We start from the raw sequence: 27089 nt of genomic DNA on the forward strand, positions 1-27089 counted from the left end.
CGTAATTAATAAATTAGGTCAAGGCAAAAACGGGAGTTCAGAGACAGAACTCAACCTGGAGCAGGCGCAGCAGAGCTGCGTCCCTTGGAAGAGGCGCAGCAGTCGATGCGTTTGTTCCTAGGCTGAGTTCTGGCTGTGAAGCCGGAACTGCAAATCGTTAATGTTCGTGGGTAAATTTAATGACTGATTATGTATGATTGACTCGGCTAGAAGTGATTTAATACATTAATTACATGTGATTGAGTCATAAAAACGATAAAACATGGATGAAACTAATGTAGAACTAATTAATTACAAGACATAAGACTAATGAATGAATTAGATAAAACTAAATAGGTTAAATATGATGAATTAATGATGGATACGATAAATAAACATATGAGAATATATCAAAGATCGAATTTCAGAGACTCAATATGAATGAATCGAACCTCTAAAAATCGAATTTGACTTTAATGACGAAAACCCGCAAATATGAATTACTTGGGATTTAAGTCGAGAATTTAATGATGAATTAAATATTAATGATGTATTGTATGACAAATTATTATGCTCAAATTATTACGTTAAAGAAACAATGAATAATTGAAAGACGAAACAAAACAGTCGGATTTACAAAAGACGGAGGAAGAAGAAAGGAAGCAGGAACTGCGGCAGCCTCACGAAGAGGCGCAGCAGGTGCTGCGTCCTTTCTCGACGTCTGTCTCCTGGTAATCCGTAAAAAGGGTTTTAAAACGTGGTTTTACAAATCGGTTTTAAGAATACTTTCGACATAAATCTTACATTAATGATTACAAAAAAGTAAATAACAATAATAAAAGAAGGATTTTACACCCTCAGACTTACATGTTTGACGAAACGAGATGAACTAAGTTAACGTTTAGTGATGCTCGACTCGAATGTAGACGAAAGTGCCCTCTAGGAGGAAAACGAACAAGATTGATTAAAGTTGATTAATGTGGAGTTGGTCAAATTGGCTGGTCATGCAAAACGAGGCTGGTACTCAGAAAGATCCGAGCTTACGTGGTCGAAAGTTCAAGCACGTAGGCGCCAAAAAGTAAGAACGTGGTCTAGAATACAAAGGGAGAAGAGAAGGGCGGACACTCGCGAGAGAAATATGTGAGACCGAAGGTCTCTATTTATACTAATCACGGAATTAGGGTTTAGGAAATGAGAGAAAGATCCGGAAATAACCGACTTAGGTTAAACACGGAAACTTGGACAAAAAGAAAGCCTTGAGGAAGAGGCGCAGCAGGTGCTGCATCCCTTGGAAGAGGCGCAGCACTTGCTGCGTCCTTTCCTCAGCGGGTTCCTCCTGCAAGAAAGCGCGTTTGACAGCCTGTCGTATTTTAGACATAACTTTCTCTACAAGACTCGGAATAAGGTGATTTGGGTGGTGTTGGAAAGCTAAGAAAGAGATATAGAACTTTCTGTGAAATAGACTTGACCCAAAAAAAAGTCGTTATCGCCTCGTAAAATGGGCCTAAAGGTCGGGTTATCATTTTAGCTAAATGAAATGCACATTTTGTAATGTAAACTTTAAGTTTAGCCTAATGAAGTGACATGACACTCAAAATGAGATATATCCATAACATTTTATGACATCCTAACCTTAGGTAGACAAGCACATTGCTTTGACTCGGGATTTGACGGTTTTAGGAAATGAAGACGGTTTTTGACCCGGACTCCAAATGTACTCTAATTACTGCCAAAATGACCTTAATGACACCTAGATGACAACCATGAGGTAGACACAAGTGTTTGAGTTACCTTTTATTAACCGATTTACGAAACGTCATAAAATCGTGACATATGCTAAACATGCGGCCCAATCATCACTGGGTGTTTGGCGGGAGGTGCAGAAACGAGGTATCTACATAGTCCACTTGCGTTTGCTATATTTAATATAAGGAGAGATTAAGATGGAGAGAGATGAGAAAGAATTGTGTATTTTGATTATACAAACTAAACAAATTTCGTACAAACAGTGCAATGCTATATATTCCATTTTTTTTCCATTAATGTGCAATGTTAATGGAAAAAGTAACGGTGTTAGTCTAGAGTCCCTTAACTTTAAAGTTATGAAGTTCAGGTCCTTATCTGGAAAAACATTAATAGTATAGGTCCTTGTCTTTGGGTTAACTCATAAAGAATTTGATAGAGACCTTACTCTTAGACTAGCTCGCAAATGTGTCATTCGGTTCGGATTTGGATCAATTTTATTTGGGTGAGAGTTTGTTTCAATTTTTGTTTGATTTACTTTAGGTTCATTTTTGGTCAACCAGCCTGAATAGATTTGAGATATTTTGGATTGGTACGGCTTCATAATAAGTAAACAATCTCAACCAAAACTTTAGGTTGATAGTTGAGGGCTCGAGGCCTATTAATAAATTTATATTTTCTTTAAAAAGGAATTTGGTTATTTTATTGCATATCAAAAGCGACTAAATCCAAAAAGGTTTGCGGAAAATTCGTTACATAGATAACCTCTTCCCCTGGCATAGAACAAATTTATCTAGCTACTAAATGTGCAACGATATTCCCCCCTCGCTTCACGTGAGAGACATTACACAACTCAAAACTATCAAGTTTGTATATAACATCTTCAGTAATTAAGCCCCATGAAGTGATAAGTTTTTGGGCATCACTTTCCAGTAGAACTTGATGCATACCCATTCTTCCTGCTACATCCAAGCCAAAACGTGCAGCTGCAACCTAGTCACCTACCTTCCATATGGAGGTAGTTATTTCTCCCTTCCGCTTTCCATCCTCCAGAACAACCACTAACCACCAATCTCGTCCTATTTCGTCTTGTTTTAGGCTCCATTACTCCGGTAATTATTACCTCTATCGCAAGGGAGCCCTCTCATACAAGTAGTTGTGTTGGGTCAGTTTTAACATGTAATATTCTGAGCGTGCCTTTAAATGTTATTGGGTTATTTGGTTGATCTCACACTTAAGACCCTCTCGTAGTCTCATATAAGTAGTTGTATTATTCAGAACATGCCTTAAAATGTTGCATCACCTGAAATTAGCCATAACTGGCAAATTTGAAGTTGCGCGTCACTGGTGCAACAATGTCCGACTTAATCGCTATTCTCCTATAGGAACCTGGAAATATGGAGGAAGAATTTTCTAGTATTGACACTGTAAAGCTAATGAAGCAATTCTTGGTATCGCGTGATCCCCAGCCGCCTGTCATACCAAAAGGAAGATTGGTAGGTTTAGCAGATAAGATCATCACTTTGCCTCTATGGCTTACAGAGGATGACGTCAACTATTTTGCTGAAAAATTCAAGCAAACGGGGTTTACTGGAAGCTTGAACTACTATCGTTGCATGAATCTGTATGTCTATTCTAGTCTTCTTAGTTATTATTGATTTTCTTCCAATTCATCAGTTCTTCACAATCCTATTAATGGTAGATTACGAACTTAACTAATCCCTTCAGAAATGTAGCATTTGCAAATGACACAAGTTATAACAAGAGATGTGAACAGGCCATTAAAGTGGGCAACATACTCATAACTCACACAGCCATGAGTGGAGATTTGAAGGAGATTTCACTTATGAGTTTGTACACAGTTAGCGAATATTTACGTCTGTAATGTTGCTGGCAATAGAAGAGTGTTCTGTTTTGTTGTCAAGGCTATGAGCTCTTAGAGAAGCTTGATTGCTTACCATGTAACGTTGCATTTGGAAGTAATATTGTATCCTGAATTCCTGCGCTTTTCTTGTTCGCACTTTGCAGGAATTGGGAGCTCACGGCACCATGGACGGGGGTGCAAATAAAAGTACCCACAAAGTTCATAATAGGGGTTCTGGACTCAACACATAATTTTCTGAACATCAAAGATTACTTGCACAAGGGTGGCTTTAAGAAAGATGTATCATTGTTGGAGGAGGTGGTGGTGATTGAAGGTGCGGCTCACTTCGTCAACCAAGAAAGACCAAAAGAAATAAGCAACCATATTCAAGATTTCTTTGCTAAATTCTGACAATCTTGGTAATTCAAGACGTCACTGGAAAGATCAAGACCTGTTTAATGCAATTTGAATAATAATTACGGAGTATGTAATAAAAATTACGAGAAATATAATAAAAAATACGTAAAACCAAATAAATCCAATTAAAAATGTCCGACCGTGGAATGAACTTTGATACTCAAAAGTCCGTTCCATGGACAGACGTTGGGTATCAACGTTCCTCCATGCATGGACGTTAATGTAACACCCCCATACACCGAGGTGCCTTACCAAGATCACCTAATGCATGAAAGTGCTACCATCTTGGTTACCCGTGGCAATGTATATCAAATTGACCATAAAGAAACGTACTTAATTAAGTAAATGAGTTTAAGTATTTATAATCATCAAAATCCCAAAACTGACAAATGAAATACAAATGTTCCAAAACCAAAACCAAAACCAAAACCAACTAAATGAAAGCGAGTTCAAAGACACGGCGGAAGATTCTAGTGACACGTGGTGACTCCATCCCAGCTATCCCTCGCGAAATCCATCTCGCACCTGCTCAATAAATGCTCACCATCGCCGAATGGATCACCACAATTTTCAAAACATTTAAACGGGGCCAGTTACTGATTACACAAAATAGGATACATAAGATACAACACAGATATCACCCAACTCCATCATATCTCCACACACCTGACTACACACCAGTGTGTAGTCCTGCCAGAATACCCATCGCAACAGATATTCCACGCCGCCAGTGAGTGATCGCAGCCGTACCCACCAAATCCCCGCTCATCTATTCCGAGCGAAAACCCATGTTCCTTAATGTGCACATCCCCTCCAGTGGCTAGTTCCACAGAGGGCGAATCAAGGGCATGAAGCCACTCCCGCAAGTGACTTCTCTCAGTCGAGGACGCGCCTCGCGAACCACAGACAAACACAACTAACCACATTATACAACAACAATTACCAATACGATAAAGATCAATAACAATAAACAACCAACACCAATTCACCATCAAAACCATGTAATCAATAACCGAGTAGGGAAACCCTACCTAGAATAAGCAATTCACCAAGGCCGTCACAATCAGCTATTCAAAACTGCTCCTCTACGAAATCACCTCCTATAACCACACAATCATATAATTACTATCTAATACACATCATACTCCCAAAATCCCCCAAAATACCCAATTAGAGTTTTAAGCAAAATCAACGAAAAGACATAAAAACTGTACAAGGATATTACCCACAATACGAGGAACTCAACAATGTTAAGAACACAACGATCCGATAACTCTAGCCCTTAGGATTATAGCAATGCGAAGAAGAAAGCAACGTAACTTTGTTTAGGTTTTGAGAGATTTAGAAAAAGGTAAAAAGTGAAAAAGAAACTGACGGAAATGTTTATATATCATTTTCGCGTTGACCCTTCAACCGCTCCGGGAGCGACCCAAGAGATAGAGGAGGACGTAGAGGAGGAGGCCCCGCAGAGGGCCAATGTAGGACGAGGCGACCATCAGCTCGCAGGAGCGCCTGAGTGGGCCGAGAAATGGGATGGTAAACATCTCATTTGGGCGGCAGACAGCCATCTGTCGTATAGCACGACGAGGAGAATGGTAAGCCTCCAGCTTGTCATTTCCTTATTTATTTATTTCTTACACATTCTTATGCTTATATAAGAAAACTTTCTTTTGAATTGACGCAAGAGGCTGGGAACATGAGCTCCTTGTCTAGTTACACGACGATGATGTATGCCTTTGGGAAGCTGTCGGAGAAGGAGAAGGCTATCATCGAGTGAGGACCTTTGGTGCCTTGGTACGAGGCTGGAGAGAGATCAAGGAGAGGAACATTCGGGCTAACCTTAGCCTGATTCAAACCTTTATTGATCGGCTTTAGGACACAACCTCGACTTTCCATATGCCTTTTGGAGAGATCGGGGTCACCTTGGAGTACTACGGCATGATCTCGGATCTGTCGTGTGGAGAGGAGTTGTTGGTGTGGCCGTCAGTGGCCATGAGAGTAGACTCGGCCGAGGCAAGGAGTCTGGTTGGCTGGAACTTGGATGCGGGTGCGGCCTAGGTTCCTGGTTTGGTGCCGAGTACCTACGTCAGGGACTACTTCGGCGGTAGGGTTCCGTCGAGAGTGAGGATGGATGGACGCATAGTGCCTCCACCACCTTTTTCTATTGAGCAGCGAGCCCGTTTGTGATTGTGGTGGTTCTTGTCTTTTATTTACCTCGGAGACAAAAGGGAGAGGCTGTCGACGAAGCTTCTTCCGTTTCTTTCTGACTTGAGTAGCCTAGGTCGCTGGGACTGGGTTACTTCTAGTTTTGCGGGCCTCATGCGCTACATGAGAGCCATGGTTCGTCCGGAGTTGATGGAGAAGGGGACTTCTCCTGCCAGTGTTGGTCCTGGACTCCTCTTGGAGGTATGAACCTTTCTTGAAAATATGAAAGATCATTTTTGTAGAGAATGATTTGTAATCATTATTATTTTGCCTGCAGGCGTGGGTGTACTCTTACTTTCCTAGCTTTGCGCCCACGAGGGCGGCGGACGTACCGAGAGCATATCCCATCATGAGGGACTGGATAGTATGTCGTCAGAAGAGACAACGGTCTTCTTACTATGTTTGTTAGAGGGGCGTGAATGCCCTGAGCTTAGACAGTGTAAGTGTCTTTGATCTTTATTTTATTTTTCCTTTTATTTAGAGATGATCATAAGAATGACCCCTCGTCTTCTTGCTTTAGTGGGTGCCCGAGCCTTGGGATAGCTACTCTGGGGCTCCAGCCTTTGTGCCTGAGGTTCTCCGTCCCTGGAGTTCGAGTAGGTTGTTGTCGACGTTGCCCATGGGGCCTGTATTGTACTTGGGTGAGCGTTTGACTCGGCAGTGCTCTAGTGACACTTTTATGGTTCCCATCGACCCCCCACGGACGATGTTTAGGGAGCCTTCGGAGGCTAAGAGGGCAGCTGACCTGGCTGGCGTGAGTGGTGACGCCCTCCTTCTTCCTGGTGAGGATTATGCTGAGTTTTTCCGTCGGAGGCTGGCATACTGGCGATCGTGGTAAGCATATTTACCGTTTACTTGTCTTTGATAGATTTGACAAATGATGAATGAATAATGAACCATTTGAGTTTTGCAGGAGATCGAGGTGGCGGGCGTCGAGCCCCTAGTTTTTGCAGAGACGCTGGAGTACACTGACTCGGCGGGCATAACGGTTATCTCGGAGATCCGGGATTTTAGCGAGGCAGTGATTGACGCTGGCTTGGATGAGTGGCAGCATGTCGTGAGGAGGGTAAGCCCCCAGCTTTGGCTGTCTTTAGTATTTTATACCTTATTGCATAGGAATGCATCTGCTTGAACCTTTTCCGTATTTGAATTAAGGTGGCATCGTCCAGGCATGTGGAGCTGTGGAGGATGGCCAACCGGCTACGAGCTAAAGCCAATGAGGCCCTTAGAGGTGGCTCGGGGCGGCAAGTATGAACCTTTTGTACCCGTTCTTTATTTTTATTACTTCCAATTTTTTGAAGTGAAGTATCACTCCATTTTTCTGTGTAGAGGGAGCGTGACCTGGAGCGTGAGTCAGCGCAATCCCAGGAAAAGACGGCCCGTTTGCTGAGAGAGCTCGAGACCAGAGACGCTGAGATGGCTGTCCTTAAGGCGACAGTGGCCGAGCTGAGTGGTCGTCAGGACTAGTTTGTTGACTGTTGTTTGTACATTTGTACATTTTGGATGTCATTTTGGGCAGGAGCCCGTATTTTGATGTACATTTGCATTTTGGTTGTAGATATGATGACCCGCATGCCTTTGATGCTGGGTATTTGTTGTATCTGCGGGTTAGCTTTAAAAACAGGTTTGGCATGTGACGGTTTGTGTCGTCATGCTGCCGAAATTCACGTAGGAAATCACAAGCAAAACATATAGCAAAAAGAATTCACGTAGAAAATTTAAATGGCCTAAATTAGCGCGAAAAAGAAAAGAAACTGGAAAAAAGTGCCCAAAAACAGACAAAATGACGCGACCGGACGGTAGGGAGGGCTACCCCCTAAAAAAAGAATTTAAAAGAAATGTCTAAGTGTGTCATAAACTTTTTTGAAAAGAGGGAGTGAAATGATTCCCTGAAAAAAAAAGAAAATAAGAACGAGTAAGTGTGCGTATTTGGCGAAAATGTCGATTTTGCCTCGAAAGCGAACCCGCAAAAGATTAGGAAACATAAAGTTGGTAATTAATCAAAATTACCGAAATAAGTCCCTATAGGAATAGGTAATTTTAACCAAAACAGATTCGGAAAGATCTCAAGGCTGTCAAACGAGCAAAAGAGCTTGGGGAAGACGCGGCAGCTGAAGACGAGAAGAGGCGCAGCTGCTGCTTCTTCTCTCCAGCTTGTACGTCAGTTCTCGACAGAAATTAGGAAACGTCGAATAGTATAAATAGAGGCCTCAGTTGAGCTTCTATTCTCATAATTCTCCCTTCCTTGACTTCGTCACATAAAACCTCAAATATCTTCTCAAATTTTCCCAACAAAATGGATACCTTTGAAAATCGCATTAAGGAGTGGACGAATGAATTTACGAGCGTGGAGAAACACGACATGGGTGATTTTAACTTAGGATCCATCATAAGTTTGAAGCTAGTTAAGATAATTAGGCCCTTTTTGGACGATTGTCTTGAATATTGGGACCCGAATTTTCATGTATTTGCCTTTTCGGGAGGCGAAATTTGTCCCTTTCCTGAAGAAATTGCTGCTGTTGGGGGATGGGATGCATAAAGTGCTCCCGCTATACCCCTAGCTCTCAAATCTATAAAAATAAATTTAGGGATTTGCTTGGATTGACCAAGCCTGAGGTAGACGGTCTTGTGACCTCAAAAGGTGTCCGTATGTATGAATTTGTTGATCGATTTATAAATAGGGAGGACCTTACTATCTCCTATGCGGCGAGGCGTAGAGCTTATGGATTTTGCCTTCTTCACTGCTATGTCTTGCGAGGGCATGTGGACAAAGAGATGAGGGGCGACCCTCGATTTTTAGGCATAGTGGAGCAAATGGAACTGCGCAGGAGCCTAACATGCTTAGTTTTAGGGGAGACCATTCTAGGATTGGACAATAGGAAGGTGAACCATGAGCATCCTTATCTTGGGAGTCCTATTATTTTACAGGTAAGAACCCGTCTTCTTGTCCTATTCAGCCTTTTTTTTTTCTCGGCCGGCTTTGGGATACTAACTCCCATCCCATTTTGCAGCTCTGGCTAATAGAAAGACTACGATTTATCGAGCCCCCAGTTGACGTGACAGGATATCGCTCCCGATCCATTGCGATGAGAACGAGGCTATACATGGTGGACTTCACTCGAGTATGCAATTATTGGGAAAATAAATTGAAGAGTGAAGATAGGCCCTTGATTAGGTGGATCGTGCCATGGTGGCATCTTAGATCGATGACTGGAGTCGTCTTTGGATCCGACACGGTAAATTCGCGTTCCCGGCTTGGAATTCATGGTCCATACTTTTCCGGAGAGATTGATGAGGCAAGTGGGCCTAAAACAGAAAATTCCAAAGCTAGACATTGTCCCTCAAACTGCCTTGGCGCATACTTCGGAGTCCTGTCGAGAGTGGGCAATTCGCTGGGCCCAAAGGAATATGTGGTTCACACCCGTTCCAGTTGGCTCGTTATGGGTATCTGATTCATATCTGCAGTGGAGGAAAGCTAACACCCCCGAGGAGCGTGAAAAGCTAAGGAAGAATGAGCCCCTAGACTATAAGATCATCGAAGTGGTGAAGGAGAACCAAAAGTACTTAACTGAGGAGGAGGAAGAGGCCGGATATCGGGTCGTCCGTCGGTCGAAGAAACCAAAGAATGCTCCTGCCGAGAAGATGGTGGTGGATCGAAATCGGAAAGCTAGACTGCGAGAACGACCGTTAGTGATTAGGTCGGAAATAATGCAAGAGCGTCCCGCTCGTGGTCGAGACAAGAAATGTGACAAAGGCGACAAAGGCAAAGGGAAAATGGAAGAGTAGCCTTAGTCATTTTTAATAGTATTAATTATCATTTTGAGTTGTAATAAATGGCGGGGTTTTTAGAATCCTAGCCTAGCATTTTAAATTTCACAGTTTTATTTTATATGTATTTGGCGTATTACTATTATTTATGAAATAATGAATAAATGATTTATTAGTTAAGAAACTTTTATAAATTTTCCTTATTTATTCTTGTCGAATTTCAAATGCAACATGCAAATGTCCTTCTATTTACATCTTGAAATGATGGGTTGTATCTTGTAAAGGATTGCCTACATATTCATTAGAAAAAATGAAATCAAACCCTGTACGTAGTTCGAAAAAATGTAAAAGAATAAATGTTCGAAGGAAGAGCTTGTAATGAACTTAGAAAAATAAGCGTGTGCTTTACTTACTCCTAAGGAAATGAACATTCAATTTATTTGATGATATGAGGATGTCAAAATGTCAAAACGCAAGGGCGAAATATCATAAGCTTTTTGGCGGGCCAGGGGCCATTTTTATTTCGTGTTGCAAGAGCGACACGTGTGTCACGTGATGCGCGTTTTGTCCTATTCTAAGGGTAGTACCGTTTCAATTGATCTAGATAAGTCGGATTATAAAACTCATTCTCGTCTAGGTCTGTGATCTTAACCGCACCCCCTGAAAGTATGGACTTGACCAAAAATGGTCCTGTCCAATTAGGTTTAAATTTTCCCCGTGGATCGACAGGTAAGAGAGCTCTGACTGACTTGAGTACTACATCCCCTTCCTTGATATTTCTGAGTTTGACCCGTTTATTAAAGGCTCGTTTGATATGTGCTTGATATGCCTACACATTATGTAATGCGTGTAGCCTCCGTTCGTCCAAGATGACGAGTTCATCATACTTATCCCTATTCTATTCAGCTTCTGGAATTTGACTTTCGAGTAAAATGCGTAGGGATGGGATCTCTAGCTCTACTGGTTGCACAACTTCCATGTCGTAAGTCAAATAGAAAAGAGTAGCCCCAGCTGGCGTCCTAACTGACGTGTGATATCCCCATAACGCAAAGGATATTTTGCTAGGCCAATCGCAATAATTGTCGATCATTTTCTTGAGGATTGTGACGAAATTTTTTATAGCTGCCTTTACCCCGCCATTGGTTTGAGGTTTATACGGCGAGGAATGGTGATGCTTGATCTTATATTTGGCTAACAACTGTGTTGCCTCGGCTTGAAAATGTGACCCGTTGTCACTGATGAATTCATGTGGGCAACCATATCTACAGATGATATTGGTTTATATGAACTTTGATACATGTTTGGCTGTAAGGCTAGTGTAAGATGCCGCCTCGACCCATTTAGTAAAATAGTCGATAGCTACCAAAATGTAACAATGATCTCCTGTCCCAGCTGGTGTGATTTTCTCGACGATGTCTATTCCCCATGCAGAAAATGGCCAAGGAGATGTCACGGTATATAGCATTGAGGGAGGAACATGCTGCACATTCCTGAAGATCTGGCAATTATGACAATGCCTGACGTATTTGATGCAATCTAACTCCATTGTCGTCCAATCATACCCTAGACGTGTAATTTTCTTTGCCATCATAGGTCCGCATTCTCCATCGTGAACTTCTTCCAATACTTTCTCGGCCTGTGAATAATCAAGGCAACGCAAGAGGACACCAAGTGGTGTTCTTTTGTACAACTCTCCCTGCATGAGGAGGTATTGAGAGGCAAGTAGGCGTACGATGCATTGTCCCCTCTTATCCATATCTGGTAGATATTTACCATTAAGGTTGCAATTTAGAATGGCCTGGAACCAAGGTTCCTTTGGGTTTTCCTCTTCATCTGTAAGGAACTGTACATATGCTGGCTCTGATCAACGTTTGATGCACAAAGGCATTTTAACCATGTTGTCTGGCATATTAATCAAGGATGCGAGTTTTGCAAGAGCGTCCGCAAACTAATTTTCTTCATGAGGCAGGTGTAAATAAGTAACCAGATCGAAGAATTGAGCAATCTGATCTATCCTAGCCTGGTAGGGTGCTAGACTTTTACTTCGGATTTTCCAGGAGCTAGTAATTTGATTAATGATTAAAGATGAGTCCCCGTGAACTCGAAGTTTCTTGATGCCTAAACTCACTGCTGCTTGTAGACCAATGAGGCAAGCTTCATACTCTGTTGCATTGTTTATCACCTCGAAATCGAGTTTGACAGAAAGTGGTGTATACTCGCCTTCAGAAGAAATGAGCAACACTCCTATTTCAAATCCTCTAAAATTGGATGCCCCATTAAAGTAAAGATCCCAAGAATCCGTACTGTTTTGTAAAATATCCTCATCTGGAAACGACCACATGTCTATTGCTTGCGTATCATTGATAGGATTATCTGCGAAGAATTCAGCCATGGCACGTCCCTTTATGACTTTCAAAGGTACGTATTTTAGATCGAATTCTGAGAGCATTAAGGTCCATCTTGCCAAGCATTCATTGAGGACGGGTTTCTTGAAGAGGTATTTGACGGGATCCATTTTAGAATACACTTTGACCGAGTAGTGTAGATACCTCATTTATGCACTTCCCGCAAACCACCCAGTTATGATTGGGCCGCATGTTTGATACGCGGAACGATTTATGACAATTTGTAAGTTTATTATCAAGTGATAGCTCAAATACTTGTGTCTACCCCTTGGTCGTCATCTACGCGTCGTTATGGTCATTTTGACAGTAATTAGAGTTCATTTGGAGTCCGGGTCAAAAACCGTCTTCATTTTCTAATAAACCGTTGAAAATGCCGAGTCAGAATGTTCTGGAATATTCCGGATATTTCTATTCCATATTTCAATCTTTTAATCTTTTGGCAAAATATATCCCGAAATTATATTTAATTAAACAATAAGGAAGTTGAGATCTACCGCAATTCCATAACAGAAACGCGGAAAATCTTTCTTCCGCAGGAGGAAACTCCTGGGGAAAGGACGCAGCACCTGTTGCGCCTCTTTCAAGAGCCGCATGACTGTTACGCCTCTTCCCCAGCACTTTTCTGCGTATTTTAAGATCTTTTCGAGATTTATTTCCAAAGTTTTACCGAAACCCTAATTCATCCGTGTGATTAGTATAAATAGGGAGCTTCGTTCCTCATATTTCTTATGCGAGTGTCCGCCCTTCTCTTCTCCCTTTGCATTCTAAGACCGTGCTCTTTGCTTATTGGCGTCTACGTGCTAGTACTTTCGACCACATAAGCTCGGATCCTTCTGAGTACCAGCCTCGTTTTGCGTGACCGACCAATTTGACCAACTCCACTCAATCAACTTAATCAATTTAGCTTAATTCCTCTTAAGAGGGCACTTTCATCGTACATTCGAGTCGAGCAATCACTAATCGTTAACTTAGTCAATCTCGTTTCGTCAAACATGTAAGTCTGAGGGTGTAAATCCCATGTTTTATTATTGTACCTTTTTATTGTATAAATTATTGTAAGATTTACGTTGAAAGCATATTTAAAACCGATTTATAAAACCTTTTATCAAACCCTTTTTCCGGATTAACAGAGATCAGACGTCGAGAAGAAACGCAGCAACTGCTGCGCCTCTTCTTGAGGATGCCGTTGTTTCTGCTTTTCTTCTTCTTCTTCCTCTACTCTTCGTTGATTCGTCCTTTTTATTTCGTTTTCTTTATTTTTCTTCATCATTCATTCATAATAATTTTAACATATAATCAGTAACTTCTCACTTTTTATTTCCGACTTAAATCCCAAATAACCAATATTTGCGGGTTTTCGTCATTAAAATCAAATCCGGGTTTTAGAGATTCAATTCGTCCATATCAAGTCTATGAAATTCATCTTTTGTATATTATCTCCTAATCTAATTTAATTTGTGTGAATAAACCTAATTAAATCGTATTAGCAAACCTAATTAATTCATGTTAGCCAAAATTTGCAATTAGTAATTAATTCATTCTAATTAATTTGAGTCCGTTTTTTATCGCTTTTATGACCCATTCATATGTAAATAATCTGTTAAATCACTTTTATCCGAGTCAAATATCAATAATCAATCATTAAATTAACCAAGAACATTAACGATATGCAGTTCCGGCTTCACAGCCAGAACTCACCTCAGGAATAGACGCAGTGACAACTGCGCCTCTTCCAAGGGACGCAGCTCTGCTACGCCTGTTCCGGGTTGAGTTCTGCTTATGAACTTCCGTTGTTGCTTTGACCTAGTTTATTAGCTTACGTATTAATCGACTATTACCCATATTATCATTACTAATATGTTCATTTTATTTTCCCTTTTCTTTTCTCAAATTATCCGTTTTAAGTGTATTTTCGACGTAAATCAATCAAACGAATGTAATTATTGTAATTTTAATTATTGTGTTTTATTGTATCTTTATTATTGTTTGTTTGCTTCAAGTTGTAATCAACTTAAATCTCTACTTTGACATAATTGTATGCTAAATTACATGTTCACCGACTTAGTCTAAGTCTCACATGCATTGCATGTGTATAATCGAAAACATATCAAGTATAGATGATTTTCCCTAATCATTAGTAGAGGCCGCTATCGAGGCGGGCGGGATTAGGTGTTCGATCAAAAGAGCTTCCTAATACGTACCCTCACCCCTTACTCCAGATTTCACTGAACATCCGTGTTCATTGGCATCCACGAGAGTCATTCTAGGCATAGAATGCTAAGGGTAACGAGTGCTTAGTGTCTATGTCATTACTTTGTGTCTTGACATGGCACGAAGTATTCGAACGGTTTCCAATTTTCCACAATAAATTGGTGGTGACTCCACAAATGCAAAAGCTTGTTTTCCCAAGCGCCCCCATGGGCCCCTCGTGTCCACAGTTTGGCGATTCCGCTGGGGAGTAATACACTTACGTGTTACCAAGGGTGAAACTTGAAAAAGGATAGAGAATAGTTTATATGAGACAGTTGTCATTTTTCATGACTCGATCTTCTTAGACAGTTGTCGCTTACTCCTGTTTGTATCAAGGGCTTTCACTACTCGAGGGAATGGACTAGGAACCGGCCTTACTCTTGTTTGGCGCGGACCTCTCCACAGACTTGGGTTTGATTGCTCGGTATGGCAACCCACCCTTTAAACCAAAACCCTTTTAAATGCACTCAGCATACCGTTATAATGCCTGTTGTAATGCTTGTGTCATATGTGATCACCATTTTCTAAACAAACCCATGACGAATTTTGTAAAATCAAAAGCCTCTTTTAAAATGTAAATATTTTCTAAAAAGGCCTAAATTAGCGCAAAACGAGTCGAAACTCTGTCCAAATATCGAGTCAAAAGTCGGGCCTCAAAAACCTCATTTCAAAACCTCACTTCGAGTCAACATACCTACAACTACACTACAGTTGGTAAGGACGAACATTTCAAAACTTTGTCATTTTCAAACCTCACTCACACAAGTGGCACACTCCCACTTCATAGTTCGAGTCTTTTCTTTGAGTAAGTGTGCTAGAATGGTCGATCGTGTTTTGATTCGTCGTCAATCTCCTATCCAGTTTCCAAGATGCCCAGAACTAGTCACGCAAATGTCAATGGACAACCACCGAATGGTAATGAACTAATCCTAGCTACGCTCGCTCGTCTCCAAACAAGTCAAGAACAAGCTTATGAACGCCTTAATGCCATCGAGAACCGAATTGTTGCGGTAGAAACTAGACTACTTCCTGTAGAAGATGACATTCCTAGTCAATGTGTGAATAACAACCTTCCACCTTATGTTGGACAACCAGAAACCAACCCTCCAGTAGGTCTTACTGAAGCTGAGAAGCGACTCCAATACTTGGAGGAGCAATTGATGTACCTCAAAGGAGATGATATCTATAGGGAGAACAATCGCAAGTATGAGGCCGTGAGTGCCAAATTAACAACCAACTTCAGTATGACTGATATCCCAAAGTTCAAGGGACATGAAAACCCTTTGAACCACATTCGTGCTTTCAAAGACTACATGTCTATCAAAGGCATCAAACCCGAGATGTTCTTAAGGATCTTTCCTTCATCTCTCGACACCATTCCTAAGCAATGGTTCTACTCCCTAGAGCATAAGAAGATTGTCACCTGGGACGATGCCGCAATCGAGTTCGCTAAACAATATGCGGATAATGCTCAAATCCAAGTCAATATACGCACTCTAGAGGTTCTTACCCAAAATGAAAAAGAAGGTTTCACCGACTTCCTAAGTAGGTGGAGGAAGACTAGTACCCAACTTGTCGAGCGTCCAGATGAAGCTACCCTTGTGGAAAAATCCATGGACAACTTAAGGCCCATTTATGCAAACCACTTGAGGTACCAAAACATTAAGACCTTCAAGGATCTAACTGTTCAAGGGACAAGAATTGAAGATGACATCGTAAAGGACTCTTGTCCAAAACGATAGGTTGTGGATATCAAGGCTCAACAAGTCGTCCCTACGGCTCTACCAGCAAGACCGATGAGGTTAACCTTCTCGAATCATCAAAGAAGAATAACCCACAAAGAAAGTTCACAAACATTGGCGATACATACTCCAATGCTTTGAAGAGGTTGATAAAACAGAGTAAGCTCTAACCCATAGGGCCTACACCTGATCCCGAAAAGAAGTCCAAGTTCTGGGACGAAAACTCATACTGTGAATATCATAGAGGTAAGGGACACGATACAGAGGAATGTTACAAGATAAAGCATATCATTCAGGACATGATCGAAGACGGTCGCCTACCCATACCACCTGGAGGTAAGCCTAACAATACTCAGAATCCTCTTGGTGTTCTGATGATTACAAATGAAGAATCTACCTTAGATTGTTCACACCCCATTTCTCCAGTCGAAAATGAGATCCATGCATTAGAAGATGAAGGGAGCTAATCCACCATTTCCTCTACCATTACCGACTTTATTGCATGGGCAAGGAGTGTGAATAGACAAGTCTTAGAACTAGAAAATGTAGTGGCATCCCTCCGTAATCCGCGTACTACACCTAAGAAAAGTGCGCCACTAAATCTCTCTCGAAATTCTGCAATGCAAGAAGTGGTAGCCGTGGTTGATGGCCTAATCGACCAAATCATCCGCTTGGAAACTGAAATCATAAGGTTGAGAGAGCTTGCTACCATCAACGGCATATGGGCCGATGATGATGAAGACCAATACCTCACCGAGCACTACCTAGTCAAGATTAGTGAGGAAATAGTCAAAAATAGTGAGGACCAAGATATAGACCACCTTACTCGTTCAGGGCGTCCATATGAAAATGTTTCTCAAAATGGTCCCATAGCTAATGGTCCAGTTACTAACACCAACGTCGTCACACCAAATGATGGCGATGATACATCTACTGACCACTTACTAAAGCAACTACAGAAGACAAAGGCTGATCTTTCAGTCTAGCAACTAGTTGCAAGCTCATTCCCTCATCGCCAAGCATTTCTGCAAGCCTTGGCTAAGTTAAATGTGGCACATAACTCTACACCTGATGACGTAGTCAACTTGGTCTTCCAAGATTCAACTAAGCTAAGTAACCCAGTTACGTTCTCGGATGAGGATTTGCCACCTTTCGGCGCTAGTCACAACCTAGCTCTATACATTACTGATGCGTGTCTTTTATATGATGTTTTACTTCCCATTTTACACGCATTTCAGAGCTCATTCGTGTAGTTTATACTGCATTTCTCCCTATTTCCGTCTACTTCCGTATTTTGTACATTATTGCAGAAATGTGAAGAATCCAGCGGAAATCGAGCTAAATCCGTCCCCAAGTATCCTACATTGCATTTGACGTGAAGTATTCACCCGAGGAACGAGCTTGGTGCGCAATTCAAGGCCCAAAAGACAAGTCCACGAGTTTTTAGAAGTCAAGTAGCAGCTCAAATAGTCGATCGACCATCACCCTCAGTCGATCGACCAATGTTCGGGTTCCAGAAGCTATTGTACACTGAGGACCAGTCGATCGACCACCTACCTTAGTCGATCGACCACAATGCTGTTCCACACGTGAATTAAAAGACCGAGGAACTTGATGAAGTAAATGTAGATTCATATACATTAATAACATACTCATATATGTCTAAACTAATTTGTCATAAAATTAAAACGGATTTTATGCATGCAAACAATAATATAAAAGAAGAGAAATAATGTCCTTACATTGATGATTCGGTTTTATAGGGCACAAAAGAAATCTCCTTTTCTTTTGTTCTTGAGCTTTCCCTTATGGATGAACAAGATCTAAGTGTAAGATCTCTCCCTAAGCTTTATACCCAAGGCTTTCTCTTAATCTAATTAATATTATTTGATCTAGTATAATATTAATCTTATAAAAATTGAACCAAAATAGTTGGTATTTTGCTCCTAAAACCGGGTAGAGGAGAAGAGATTTTGGAGTAAATAATCTCTCTAGTTTATCATAAAATGTAGAGAGGTAATTATCTTTCTAACACTAGAATATTATCAATGTAATTGAATGAATAATTTTAGAGAAGAAAACTCTCTAAATGCTAGAGGAAAACCGGTGGGGTGAGGGCTTTTAGGGGAGCCAATGCATGCCCATATTTGTCTTCACAAGGTGAGTAGGCTTGCATGGCTACTTTTTAGCTTTTCATAATTATGTTTTCTATTTAAAATATAAAACACAATTTAACCCTAAAACTCCTCTAATATTTCGGCCCACTTGAGATAATATGGATTCCATATTATTTTTGTCAAATGTCAATATGTCACATGTCACATGTAACATAAATAGTTATGTATTTTTAACATATTAAAAATCAACGTATTAATAAAAATACGTCATATACAAAAATCGACTTAGTAATTTCATAATTACTTGTGCCAAAATATTTCACCGTTTATAAATCGAATTTATAATAATTCATTCAAATCTAATTGTTTCTTTAAACAATAATTTCATCCGAGTAATGATACAATTCAATTACTCAGACGTATCTCATTTAATCACATTTCAATTTGATACGTAAATTTTACTTCCAAAATCGTCCGTCAATTTTCAAGTAATTTAATTAACTCGTAACATTATACGATTAATTAAATGATCAATTAAGAGTATCGCCCTATAGGTATGACCTAGGGGGTCAACTGATCACCACCGTCACACACACGAGAATGTCAAACTCTAGTCGACCAATCATTACCGATATATGTTGACCAGTTGTGATAACAATATTACTTCCCAATTGTATTCTTTAAAATGAGATTTAATAATGATATTTAAATCATGTGATCGCACTATTGTTGAGGACACATTTCCCAACAATCTCCCACTTGTCCTCGACAAGTGTGCGTCACCAATTCTCTTGTCCTATTACTATCTCCCACTCAATGCAAGGTGTCTTTCAGGTCGTACTTGCAAGTGATCATATCGAGAGTGGTTTCCTCAATCTGGAGAATAACTGATTGACCGGACTTATCTATCATAGATACTTTCCGAGCGTGGCCACACATTTCCCATTCATTGCTCCTCGAGTGGCCCTGAGATATTGTTATAACCCCGACAAGGGGTGGACAATTCCTATTGCACTTATTCCCTTCGACTAGCCACGCCCATCATAACCCAAAATATGCCCATTTGACCCCATTTACGAAGGTCGTAGTAACACAAATCAAAGTTAATCTGAAACTGTGCCATCTTAGGCGAATAGTCTCTAGTCAAAAGAATCGACTCATTAGAACACTATAGTAGCTCTCGCCACGACCAGGCTATATAAATTTGCCAGAACTCTATAAGCGGTCATTAGGCCCGACAAAATGTTTCTAACAGTCTGCCTATGTGATCGACTAGTCATCTCACATGACTCTATGGCACTTGAACTTGCCATCAATCGCCTCACACTCTAGTCACTTCGAGACGTCACCTCATACAAGTGACTATGGGCAAATACTATGTTAATCCGTGTTCACTTTAACGGGGTTCAATTATCTCTACAACCCGTATGGATGTAACAAAGTATAAATTAAAGATAAAAGACAAATGTGATTATGAACATGAACAAAAGCAACACTTTTATTTCATTTCAAAATCTAACAGAAATTGGGTACACGTTTAAGTCCCATGGACGTAACATGCCCATCATGCTTAGCCTGCGATAAAGGCTTGGTGAGCGGATCGGCTATGTTGTCATCCGTCCCAACCTTACAAATCGCAATTTCCTTTCTTTCAATGAAATCTCTTATTACATGATACTTTCTAAGTACATGTCTAGATCTATTACTAGACTTTGGCTCCTTAGCTTGGAAGATCGTCCCACTATTATCACAATAGAGAGTGATGGGATCATCGGCGGTAGGTACTACTTTTAGACCTTCCGTGAATTGCTTGATCCACATAGCTTCCTTGGCGACTTCGATGCTTTGCTATGTACTCAGCCTCCGTTGTCGAATCCGCGATTCTGACTTCCTTGAAGCTTCTCCAGCTTACGGCACCACCATTGAGCATGAAAACAAAACCAGCTTGTGATTTCATGTCATCTCTATCTGTTTGAAAACTTGAGTCCGTGTATCCTGTAACACGCAACTCAGTGTCTCCTCCAAACACAAGAATAGAGTCCTTAGTTCTTCTCAAGTACTTAAGGATGTTCTTGACAAAGAATCCAGTGACTCTCACCTGGATTTCCTTGATATCTACTCGTCATACTCAAGGCATACGAGACATCAGGACGTGTGCATATCATGGCATACATGATTGATCCAACAGCGGAAGCGTAAGGGATCAACTTCATGCGTTCAACATCATGGGGTTCGGAGGGACATTGAGTCTGGCTCAATATCGTTCCGGTTACCATAGGTACCAAACCCCTTTTGGATTTGTCCATGCTGAATCGTCGAAGAATCTTATCAACATAAGATTCTTGACTTAGTGCCAATATCCTCTTGGGTCTATCTCTATAGATCCGGATACCTAATATGCGTTGTGCCTCTCCTAAATCCTTCATTTGGAAGTGGTTACCTAACCACTTCTTAACAGAAGACAACATTGGAATATCATTTCCAATGAGTAGTATGTCATCGACATACAAAATTAGGAACACAACATTGCTCCCACTGAATTTCATGTATAAACATGGTTCCTCAACATTTCGAGTGAAACCATTTTCTTTTATAACATGATTGAATTGATGATTCCAACTTCTAGATGCTTGCTTAAGACCATAAATGGATCTCTTAAGTTTGCACACTTTGTTAGGATTTTTAGAATCAACAAAACCTTCGGGTTGTATCATGTACACCTCCTCTTCTAAATGCCCATTTAGAAAAGCGGTTTTGACATCCATTTGCCAAATTTCATAATCATGAAATGCGGCGATCGCTAACAAAATCCGTATGGATCTTAGCATGGCTACGGGGGCGAATGTCTCATCATAATGGAGACCTTGGACTTGGGTAAATCCTTTTGCCACTAGCCTAGCTTTGTAGACATCTTCATGTCCTTCTATGCCATTCTTGACTTTGAATATCCATTTGCATTGAAGGGGTCTTGCCCCTTTAGGCAAATCTACCGAGTCCCAAACTTGGTTTTCAAGCATAGAATCCATTTCGGACTTCATGGCTTCAAGCCATAAGGTGGAATTAGGACTAGAGATTGCGGCTTTGTAGGTGGCGGGCTCGTCACTTTCCATAAGCAACACATCGAGTGTTCCATCTTCCTCGATAAGTCCCACATATCGATCGGGATGGCGAATTACTCGGCCCGTCCTTCTTAGTGGAGGAGGTACTACCGCGTTAGACGACGAAGGAACATCTTCTTGCGTCTCTACCTCGGTTTGTGGCTCTTGAACTTCATCAAGTTCAAAATTTCTCCCACTCTGTCTCTTAGAAATAAATTGACTTTCTAAGAAGACAGCCTCACTAGACACAAACACTTTGTTTTCTTGAGGTTTATAGAAGTAGTATCCTCGACAATGCGAGGGGTAACCTACAAAGGTGCATTTTTCGGATCTTGGGGCAAGCTTATTGTCGGCTTTAGTCTTGACGTAAGCATCACATCCCCAAATCCTCATATAGGATATATTGGGAACTTTTCCCGTCCACATCTCATATGGAGTCTTTTCGGTGGATTTAGTGGGACTATTGTTCAAAGATCTAATTGCGGTTTGAAGCGCAAATCCCCAAAACGAGTTCGGTAACTCGGTTTGGCTCATCATGGATCGAACCATATCAAGTAGGGTTCGATTCCTCCTTCGGCAACACCATTGAGTTGTGGTGTTCCGGGTGGAGAAAGTTGTGATATAATACCACAACCTTTCAAGTGTGAATCAAATTCAAGGCTTAGGTATTCACCACCACGATCGGAACGTAGTGCTTTTACCCTTTTGTTCAATTGGTTCTCTACTTTGTTTTGAAATTCCTTGAATTTCTCAAACGCTTCACTCTTATGTTTCATTAAATAGACATGCCCATGTCTACTTAAGTCATCGGTGAAGGTTATAAAGTAGTCATAATTACCACGAGCGGTGATACTCATTGGTCCACACACATCGGTGTGTATGAGTCCCAATAGCTCACTAGCTCGAGTCCCTTTACCACTAAAAGGATTACGAGTCATTTTGCCAAGTAGGCAATATTCGCATGTACCAAATGATTGATAATCAAATGGTGTAATCACATTAGTAGAAATTAATCTTTTGATGCGATTCTCGTTTATGTGACCTAATCGACAATGCCAAATGAACGCTTCACTTGGGTCACTTGTTTTGAGTTTCTTTGATTGAATGTTATAAATATCATTTGTCGGATTTGAGGTCTCTAAAATGTAAATGCCATTTATGGAAGAAGCTTGGCCAATAACCAAATCATTCCTAGAAATAGAGCAACGATTGTTCTTAATGACAAAACAAAAACCGTCCATGTCTAGCATGGCGATTGAAATAATGTTTTTAGAGAGTGTAGGAACATAAAAACAATTATGCAAATACAACTCAAAACCGTTTGGCAAAGCTAGAACATAAGTTCCTTTGGATTCGGCCGCTACCCGAGCTCCGTTTCCAAGGCGTAGATCCACATCTCCCTTGCTAAGCCTCTCCACATCTCTTAAACCCTGTAAATGATTACAAAGGTGAGAACCACAACCGGTATCTAGTACCCATGTCGTAGTGGAAGTATAATTTATATCAATAACATAAATTTCTTTAGGAATTGTACCTTTCGGAGTAATGAGTCCCTCCCTTATATTTCGCAAATACATAGGGCAATTCCTTAGCCAATGTCCCATGCCATAGCAATAATGGCACTCATCATTAACTTGCTTGAAGTTCTTGATTTTCTTTCCCTTCTTCTTGAACCTCTTGCCCTTTGAAGCAAGAATTTGATTGCTAGAGCTCCCACTAACTTTGGCATCTTTATCTTCCAGAGACAAAAACCCTATAGATTGTGTGAGGTAGTCTTCCTGAGACGGACTCACACGAGGTCTAGTAGTAGTGGGTGGTTTAGAAGAAGTGATGAAATTAAGGTTTCCATCCGAACCTATCCCGAAATGTAGTTCTCTAGTTGTATCGAAATTATTGTTGGAGCATACGTCGTCAAGAACATGGTGATATGACTCAATAGTAATTGGTGCGGTAGCATTTGATGGATTCATTGCACTACAAATATGGAGGAAAGGAAATATTAACATTTGTCTTTTTAAATCATACTTGCAAATTTAACAAGATATGAACATTTATATAGTGACCTCTACCCAACTATAATAAATGATTCCAAGACCCAAATTCATATCGACTTAGGCACGGTATGGCCGATGAAACCCTTATCAATATAACTCGGTGGATTAACGTTTTAATCGATTCTACTTTTAGAACTCTTGGTCGATAAAATTACTCTAATATTTATCTATAGCCCGGAACACATGCAACTACGGTCGCGAATACTTCCGTTGAGCTCAATCCAAATTTCGAATAAATGTGTCCATTATCCAAATCCACATCAACTTGGGCACGGTATGGCCGATGAAACCCTCATTAACATGAACTCGGTGGATTAACACTCATCACCCACTTCCCCTACGTAACAAGGTTTGTACCCCGGTAGGGCCGAGTGCACTCCCTCGCGAAATAGGTTTTCATGGTTTCTACTATTTGGTAAGGCTATGTCTCAATTGTTTGTTTTAGCGAGAGGTCATGTCAATTTATTATCTATCACGTTTTAAGTGAACTAAAGCGGTGAACTACGATAATTCGAATTGACACGGTCGATAAACTCGATAAAAGAAGACAATGCATGTTTAGTTATGGCGATTTAGCGATGCATGTGACATAAAATAAAATGCAAGCAAAAAGATAAATAAATCCTAGTATGGCCTTTCCTAAAATAGAAAAACTATTAATCTATTACATATTCGGAAACCAACTCCATTGGTCCCTTGAACTTCGGTTGTGGCACGCATCTCAAGGTAACACCGTCTTTATGAATCGCCATTCTTGAAGTAATCCTTTTTTTGGAACTCCGGAATGAATAAAATTACATAATAAATTACATAATTTCCTATTATACATTTGTAACTAAAATAAAATAAATCTATTAAATTACAAAACGGTGATACGAGATCACAATAAAAAATTACAACCGAATCGATATTCCCATACATTTCGGGAAATACCAATTAAAACTAAGGCCATACTAAGTAAAATTACATAATTCAAAAATTAGATAAATTAAAATTATGACAATCATAAAGAAAAATGCAGCATTATAATATGTATGAACATGCTCAATTTATGCTAAATCGCCTTTTAATTAGCCAATATCGTATATTACTCGGTTTTTACGGATTTGCGTGATTTCAACATTTTATAATCACAAAAATACATAAACTCATATGTATGCATAAGTCAATTACCCTAACCTCTTAGGACTCAAAATATAGTCTCCACTAGTAATTTGACCATAATTAACTTTTATTTACAAAATTGTTCATAATTGGACCAAAAATACAAAAATAAGCTATTAAACTTCAAATAAATCTAAAAATTTCAAATAAATTCAAAATTTGAAATTTAAATTCATGAACATTCTGGAAATATTCCATGACACTCATAATGTTCAAAATCTTAGGTTAAAAATTTCGAAATTTTCCGGAAAAACAATGTTGCGGTTTATCGATTATAATAAAATAATCATAAAACATGGGAAAAATTATTTTCATTAACTTTTCAATTTTAGATCTGAAAAAATATATTAAAATGCAACATTAGACGTTTTTATTAAGTCATAGATTATGTTTTTATTAATTTTCACTAATAATGTCACTATTTATGCCATTTTTCTTCAAAAATTCATAAATCATGCAAAAAGACTTCTTTATAGCCAATTATTTTACACACATCTTGTAAAATTGCATGTGACAACATATTAATTTTCTATGACCAGATTCGAAATTTAACTCATATTAACCTATTTTTCACTTAAATCCGAATTTAATAATGAAAAATTCATTTTTCGAGCATAACAAGTCCAAAAATTATGAAAATTTACAGGTTATCTCAAAATAATATATGTGACAACATATCCAAAAACCAAGTGAAAATTCGAAGTATAGCTATTTTTAGACCAAAAATGACATTTTTACTCATAAAATCACGTTTAAATGCCATTATTGTAAATTATGAACAATAAAAATCCGAAAAATTAACCAAAATATCCTAAAACACTTTAGGACCAGAAATATTAACATGCATGTAATAATTTCGTGATATTTCATAATAACGCAAATTTTATAAGTTTTATTTGTTATTCATATAACTCGGAAAAACTTTTAACCAATTTGCATGCAAACAACCGTGGCTCTTGATACCGATTGAAGTAAATGTAGATTCATATACATTAATAACATACTCATATATTTCTAAACTAATTTGTCATAAAATTAAAACGGATTTTATGCATGCAAACAATAATATAAAAGAAGAGAAATAATGTCCTTACATTGATGATTCGGTTTTATAGGGCACAAAAGAAATCTCCTTTTCTTTTGTTCTTGAGCTTTCCCTTATGGATGAACAAGATCTAAGTGTAAGATCTCTCCCTAAGCTTTATACCCAAGGCTTTCTCTTAATCTAATTAATATTATTTGATCTAGTATAATATTAATCTTATAAAAATTGAACCAAAATAGTTGGTATTTTGCTCCTAAAACCGGGTAGAGGAGAAGAGATTTTGGAGTAAATAATCTCTCTAGTTTATCATAAAATGTAGAGAGGTAATTATCTTTCTAACACTAGAATATTATCAATGTAATTGAATGAATAATTTTAGAGAAGAAAACTCTCTAAATGCTAGAGGAAAACCGGTGGGGTGAGGGCTTTTAGGGGAGCCAATGCATGCCCATATTTGTCTTCACAAGGTGAGTAGGCTTGCATGGCTACTTTTTAGCTTTTCATAATTATGTTTTCTATTTAAAATATAAAACACAATTTAACCCTAAAACTCCTCTAATATTTCGGCCCACTTGAGATAATATGGATTCCATATTATTTTTGTCAAATGTCAATATGTCACATGTCACATGTAACATAAATAGTTATGTATTTTTAACATATTAAAAATCAACGTATTAATAAAAATACGTCATATACAAAAATCGACTTAGTAATTTCATAATTACTTGTGCCAAAATATTTCACCGTTTATAAATCGCATTTATAATAATTCATTCAAATCTAATTGTTTCTTTAAACAATAATTTCATCCGAGTAATGACACAATTCAATTACTCAGACCGTATCTCATTTAATCACATTTCAATTTGATACGTAAATTTTACTTCCAAAATCGTCCGTCAATTTTCAAGTAATTTAATTAACTCGTAACATTATACGATTAATTAAATGATCAATTAAGAGTATCGCACTATAGGTATGACCTAGGGGTCAACTGATCACCACCGTCACACGACGATGAATGTCAAACTCTAGTCACCAATCATTACCGATATATGTTGACCAGTTGACAGTAACAATATTACTTCCCAATTGTATTCTTTAAAATGAGATTTAATAATGATATTTAAATCATGTGATCGCACTATTGTTGAGGACACATTTCCCAACACTTGAAGCCCGTTAAGTTTAGGTTTTGGAATAATTGTTATGTACACTTTCTATATAACGTAACT

The 27089-nt window shown here is 39.3% G+C and overlaps 1 protein-coding gene across 1 annotated transcript in view; it reads left to right on the forward strand.

Annotated features, from left to right (window-relative positions):
• Nucleotides 1-4032, forward strand: part of LOC141603381 (epoxide hydrolase 2-like) — an 88792-nt gene extending 84760 nt beyond the window's left edge. The window contains exons 2-3 of the mRNA XM_074422897.1: nt 3108-3346; nt 3751-4032. Of these exons, the coding sequence (XP_074278998.1) occupies nt 3108-3346; nt 3751-3997 (486 nt within the window). The 3' untranslated portion in view covers nt 3998-4032. The remainder of the gene's footprint in view (nt 1-3107; nt 3347-3750) is intronic.
• The last annotated feature ends 23057 nt before the right edge of the window (nt 4033-27089 follow it).

The sequence above is a fragment of the Silene latifolia genome, chromosome 1, assembly GCF_048544455.1.
Source record: "Silene latifolia isolate original U9 population chromosome 1, ASM4854445v1, whole genome shotgun sequence".
Taxonomy (NCBI): domain Eukaryota; kingdom Viridiplantae; phylum Streptophyta; class Magnoliopsida; order Caryophyllales; family Caryophyllaceae; genus Silene; species Silene latifolia.